Here is a 7,004-nt window from a genome sequence, read left to right on the forward strand (position 1 = left end):
ATGAGAAAGAGAAAAGAGTATCTGATGCTTAGTTTACAAGTGTTGTTGGGAGGTATAAAGGATGAGTTATCTGAAGTAAAGAAAGCAACAATAATTGATCATCAGAATTTCATTAGTATCTTCTACACTCTCAATGCTCATGTTAGCAAAATTCGAGAGATTGTAACAAAATGCTGTGGCGACGACAATGAGAGAGGTGGATTTGTTAAGGAAATGAAAGGGTTTGTCGAGGAATGCGAGGAGGAGCTTAAATTTGTGAAAGATGAACATCTTAGGATCATGGAGCTTGGGAAGAAAACCAATGAGTATTATTATCTAGGAGGTGGAGGAAGATCAAACCCCTTTGAACTATTTCTTATTGCGAGAGATTTTGTTGACATGGTGGATGAGGTTTGCAGTGATCTCAGAAGGAAGATAGAAAAGAAGAATGTAGGAGGAGGAGAAGGTGCATCAAGAACACCTCTTTCACCCTCAAAGAAATCACCACTCAGGTTCCCAAAGTTTGATTTGCACTTTCTATCAAACATGTCAAGTGCAACATCATGTTCTAGCCTATCAGATGATGATTTCTGAACCAGGGTTTTATGCATTTGTATCAATTTGTTTAATGCAAAATCTTTAACTATGTAGAGTTTAGGGGATTAGCTTAGACCTTGAATTTGGTGTATACTATGTAGGATCTTTGACTATGACAACCTTTGGACGTATGTACTAAAAACAAACAAAAAAGAGAATTATTATAACCTGACGTCTAGCTAGGTAACAAAATGAAATTTCTTTTGTCCTTGTGTTCACTTAATAATCAGTAATTGATTGTCCTTTCCCTATGACAAACAATTGATTAGCAAGTACAATGGTTTGTGAAAGCTTGATACAGTATAGAAATATTATTTTTATGCTCTTGCATGTCAAAAATATGACAATTCAAAAAGGGCTGAGAGCATTAATGCTCTGTGCTTTAAATAATAATAATTATTCTGGTTCTAGTGAATATTAGAGGAAAGAAAAGTACAAAGTCTTGACCCTTCCTACTATCATTGAGAAGTTAAATAGAGAAGTTATTATTTGTAGTTTGTACATTTAGAAATTGACATTTTATAGAAATAAAAGGAAGATAAAAAAAATTATAGGTGATGGTTGTGCTAAGTACAGAAAGCAAATGTTATGCGTTTCCCTCTAAATGTTCATAGAATATTAAGAAACATTTTGTTATTTTTTTATTGAGAAATTGAATCAGAACCTAACTTCTTTAATTAATTAATTGACCAAGACATTAGTAGTTGGTTAATTAAAGAGAAATTGAGGAGCCCAGACATGTTACTTTAGATTCGTCATTTGCAACTTTAGAATTAGGTTAATAATATTTGATTCTCCTAAGGACATGAACATCACCAAAATCCTAGACATTCACCACCATTGATTTTCTCCAATTCAACAAACATTGTTCGAAGTATTCAACTTCGAAAAGTTCTATGGTGTGGATGAAAAAAAAATTCACACCGGTGGATATTATGTGGCAAGCTTCTTAGATGAACACATTTTGGTTGGCCATAATCACAAATTCAACTGATGGGACACTAGGTTAGGGAGAAGCAGCGATTTTGCAGTTGTACCGCACATTGTAGAAAAGTTAATAAGTGTAATTAGATGCTAATTATTTTTGGACTGTTGGGGCTATTGGACAAGTTTTTTTTTTCTGTGTATGTGGCTATGAGTGGGTTTTGGACTTGGGTCACAATTTTTTATTCAAGTGTGCAGAAAAAAGTTTTCTTGTGGATAAAAATTAGTCAAAGATAGCATTAAAAAGGAAATGGGCTAAAAAAATTTTGGACTTGTCTGGGTTAACCAGTTTTTTAATTTTCATGGAATGTGGCTAAGTTTCTGTGACTGTTGTTTTGTTATGGTGTTCTCATAAGATGGAAGGGATTGTATATTGTTAAATGAAAAAAGAAAACAAAAGGATGTAGTGCATTGTTTTGATATTTAACCTAAAAAATTAAATAAATAAATAAAGAAATATGTGACTATGTTACTAATAAGAAAGTAAAATCATATTTAACAAACAACAATAACAAAGCCTTGTCCCACTAAGCGGGGTCGGCTACATGAATCAAACGACGCCATTGTGCTCTGTCATGTATCATGTCTACAGAGAGACCGTTTACATGTAGATCTCGTTTGACCACCTCATGGATGGTCTTCTTAGGTCTTCCTCTGTCTTTCGCCCTTTGTCCATCTTCCATCTCATCCACCCTCCTGACTGGATGTTCTATCGGTCTTCTTCTCACATGTCCAAACCACCTGAGACGCGATTCAACCATCTTTTCCACAATGGGTGCTACTCCAACTCTCTCCCTTATATCTTCATTCCTTATTTTATCCAATCGCGTATGACCACTCATCCATCTCAACATCTTCATCTCTGCCACACTTAGCTTATGTTCGTGCTCCCCTTTAGCCGCCCAACACTCCGTACCATATAGCATAGCCGGTCTTATAGCGGTGCGATAGAATTTACCTTTAAGTTTTAAAGGCACTTTTTTGTCGCATATAAAATCAGATGCACTCCGCCATTTTGACCAACCTGCTTGGATCCTATGATTTACATCATGTTCAATCTCTCCATTATCCTATATGATGCACCCAAGATACTTAAAACTTTTAACTTTTCGTAGGATGTTTTCTCCAATCTTCGCCTCTATATTGGGGTTTTCCCTTCTCAGACTGAACTTACATTCCATATATTCCGTCTTGCTATGGCTTATGCACAGACCATACACTTCTAGAGCTTCTCTCCATAACTCCAACTTCTTATTTAGGTCTTCCCTTGATTCTCCCATAAGGACGATATCATCAGCAAAAAACATGCACCATGGCACAGGCTCTTGGATGTGCTCTGTGAGTACTTCCAAGACTAATGTGAAAAGGTATGGACTTAAGGATGATCCCTGGTGTAATCCTATACCAATAGGGAATTCCTCTGTCACACCACCTTGAGTCTTCACACTAGTTGTGGCCCCATCATACATGTCTTTAATTGCCCAAATATATGTGATCCTTACTCTCCTCTTTTCTAAAACCTTCCATAAGACCTCCCTTGGTACCCTATCATACGCTTTTTCCAAATCAATAAACACCATATGTAGATCCCTTTTATTACTACGATACCTCTCCATCATCCTTCTTAATAGGTATATCGCTTCAGTGGTAGATTTGCCTGGCATAAATCCAAATTGGTTCTCTGTTACTTGTGTCTCTTTTTTCAACCTCCGTTCTATCACCCTTTCCCATAACTTCATAGTATGACTCATAAGCTTAATCCCTCTATAGTTTCCGCAACTTTGTATATCCCCCTTATTCTTGTAGATAGGTACTAAGGTTCTCTTTCTCCACTCATCAGGCATCTTCTTTGACCTTAAAATCTCATTAAAAAGCTTGGTTAACCAGTTGATGCCTTTTTCTCCAAGACCCTTCCAAACCTCAATCGGGATATTATCAGGTCCTACTGCCCTGCCATTTTTCATCTGCTTTAGAGCCTCTTTTACCTCGAAGTCTCGAATCCTTCGATAGTAGTCAAAGTTTTGATCTTCTTCCCTTGTGCATAATCGACCAAGGCTCGAAAGAGCCTTCTGTCCCTCATTAAATAACTCGTAGAAGTAGCTCTTCCACCTTTCATTAATCTTCTCCTCTTGAGCCAACACCTCTCCATCCTTATCCTTTATGCACTTAACCTGATCCAAATCTCTCGTTCTTCTTTCCCGGCTCTTTGCGATTCTATATATACATTTTATCCTTCTTTCATGCCCAAAGACTGGTAGAGACCCTCATATGCTCTTGTTCTTGCTTCACTTACAGCCACTTTTGTCTCTTTCTTAGTCGCCTTATATTTTTCCCAGTTATCTGCATTGCGGCATAAAGACCACTCTTTAAAGCATTCCCTTTTTATCTTTATCTTTTCTTGTATACTCGCATTCCACCACCAGGACTCCTTGTCTCTTGGTCCTATTCTTTTAGATTCACCAAAACTTTCTTTTGTTGTTCTTCTAATAACTTCTGCCATCTCCCTCCACATCTCTTCCGCGCTTCTATTCCCATCCCACTTTACCTCTTCTCCTACCCGTCTTAGGAAGCTTCTTTGTTCCTCACCTTTCATCCGCCACCACCTCGTCCTTGGGTTCTTCGTATAATGTCTTTTCCTCAACTTTTTCTCAACGCGAAAATCCATGACGAGCACCCTATGTTGTGTTGTCAAACTCTCTCCCGGGATAATTTTGCAGTTAATGCAAAATTTCCGGTCGACTCTCCTCAACAAGAAGAAGTCGATTTGAGAGCTTGTCATGCCACTCTTATAGGTTATAAGATGTTCGTCTCTCTTTTTAAAAACATGTATTTGCGATAAGAAGATCAAAAGTTGAGAAAAAGTCCAAAATAGTTTTACCCTCGGCATTGAGCACCCCGAAACCATGGCCTCCGTGAATACTCCCATATCCAGTCACTTCTCTCCCAACATGGCCATTTAAATCTCCTCCTAAGAAAATCTTATCTCCCAAAGGTATGCCTTGAACCAAACTCTCTAGATCCTCCCAAAACCTTATCTTGTGTTGTTCGTCCGAACCCACTTGCGGTGCATAGGCGCTAATCACATGGAAAGCACCTCCCTCCACCACAAGTTTGATAGAGATGATCCGATCTCTCACCCTCTTGACATCCACTACGTCCTTCATATTTAAGACAGAAAAATAATATTTTTATAATTTTTTGAATGTTATCCTTTATTAGTGTGTTGTTAGTAATTATTTATATAGCATAAATTTGCATAGTTTCAGTGAACTATAAAAATAGAGAATTCTTTTTAAACATTACGTATCTCATATTAATAATGTAAATGAAATCGTTATGAGTACGTAATTTATTATAATATTTATGAAAGGCGTTAAAAAAATAAATACAGATATTTAACACTTTTTCTCGTTTATATTTTTATTCATCCGAATAAAGATATGAGTTTGTAAATTTTTTTTCTTATTGTTCTTATTTTTATTAATATTTTTAATATTAACAGTTACTATATTATTGTGAACAATAGTGGACACTCACATAAGATGTGGATGCAAGTCGTGTTGGGATGTATCTTATTCTGTTATTGTGGATGGTACACCAACTGATTTTTTCAAACCAAGTAGGGGTCTCAGACAAGGAGACCCCCTCTCACCATATCTATTTCTTTTCTGCGCAGAGAGTCTATCCTATCTGCTCCACAAAGGAGAACAGAATAACCTCTTTCAAGGACTGCGATTGAACAATAGATGTCCGACTATTCATCATCTCCTATTTGCCGACGATTCACTCTTATTTTGTAAAGCTACCCAATGCAACTGCTCTAATCTATCCCAAATTCTCTAACTATATGGCAGACTAAGTGGACAACAAATTAATTTCTCCAAGTCTGCTGTATTTTTCAGCAAAAACACCCCTTTACCCATCAGAACTGAACTAGCGGCATCTTTGGAAGTCCCAAACATTAGGACGCAGGATAAATATTTGGGGATACCCTCCATAGTACACAGATCCAAAAAAAGAAATATTTGCTTTTATAAAAGAGAAGGTGGTGAAGAAGCTCTCGCATTGGAAGAAATTATTTCTATCTGCTAGTGGAAGGGAGGTGTTGATCAAAGCAGTGGGTTCAACTATACCAATTTATACTATGGGCTGTTTCAAACTCCCAGATACTCTCTTGGATGAACTGCACCGAATGATGATGCAATTTTGGTGGGGACAGAAATAGAATGAAAAGAAGATGCAATGTATCAATTGGGACACTATGACCAGAGAAAAGAATTTCGGGGTATGGAGTTTAAGGACCTAAAGGCATTCAATCTAGCCATGTTAGCTAAACAAGGATGGAGGGTGATGACTAAACCACATTCTCTTTTCTACAAAATCTTCAAGAATAAGTACTTCAGATACAGATCCTATCTAGAAACCAAACCAGGAAATCGACCATCCTAGGCTTGACAGAGTCTTTTGGAAGGAAGGAAAATTTTGGAGAAAGGAGTTAAGTGCAAAGTTTCAATTCAGGGATCTGTCAGAATCAGAGAAGACCCATGGTTTGGGGACCAACCACCATTTCGCATTGCAGTTAATGAATGCAGAGATGAATTGCTTACCTGGGTTAGACAGCTAATCACAGCGAGGGAGAATGGAATCAACAACTCCTTATGGAAGCCTTCCCACTAGACACAACTCATCAAATTCAACAAATTTCTATCACAGAAGAGGAAGACTCAATTATATGGTGCAATAACATAACAACTCAGGAGAGTACTCGGTAAAATCTGGGTATAGTATAGCATACCAATTCTTTCACCCTCCAGTGAATTCACTCCATACCCGATATGCAGACTCAGAAATGTGGAAGACCTTATGAAAAATGGGAGTAACACCAAAGGTCAAATTATTTGCTTGGAGATTAGCCCATGAAGGCATTGCAGTTAAAGCAAAATTGAACGAGAAATTACCACATGTTAGCAGCCTTTGTCCCCGCTATCAATCGGCGCCCGAGACACCGATGCATGCCATTGTCTTCTGCCCAGAAGTTCTTTAAATTTGGAACAGCTCCCAGTAGCTAGCACTATTCCCTGCGACCCTAACCTAAAAGCTTGGGATTGGTGGAGTCAATTCATGGAAGTTGAGAAATCCAAACCCAATTTCAGAATCAAAAGTGCTCAGGTGGCTTACCTTCTATGGCAAATTTGGTTGGCGCGGAACGCTTTAGTCTTCGATGACCAACGCCAGGAAAATTCTGTCTCAAGCGATATTGTTGGAGGAAGAATAACGACGACATCATTTTCTCATACTACCATCATTTTCTCAGGACCACCTTCTCATTGTTGGAAGAGGAATACCGGCGACATCACTTTGGAACTTCTTTCTTTCTTAATTGTTTTCTTTCTCTCCTTTACCCATTAGATAATTTTTATTTAACATCTCGATTGGAAAATTCC

General features: G+C 37.7%; 1 protein-coding gene across 1 annotated transcript; it reads left to right on the forward strand.

Moving 5' to 3' along the window:
• Positions 1-573, forward strand: LOC140180034 (formin-like protein 8). Its single transcript, XM_072220416.1, has one exon. The coding sequence runs from the start codon at positions 1-3 to the stop codon at positions 571-573; it is 573 nt and encodes a 190-aa protein (XP_072076517.1).
• Positions 574-7,004: the final 6,431 nt, after the last annotated feature.

The sequence above is a fragment of the Arachis hypogaea genome, chromosome 16, assembly GCF_003086295.3.
Source record: "Arachis hypogaea cultivar Tifrunner chromosome 16, arahy.Tifrunner.gnm2.J5K5, whole genome shotgun sequence".
Taxonomy (NCBI): Eukaryota; Viridiplantae; Streptophyta; class Magnoliopsida; order Fabales; family Fabaceae; genus Arachis; species Arachis hypogaea.

What these genes read in the sequence shown, in the direction of transcription:
- LOC140180034 (XM_072220416.1), top strand. Translation starts at nt 1, where the DNA reads ATGAGAAAGAGAAAAGAGTATCTGATGCTTAGTTTACAAGTGTTGTTG.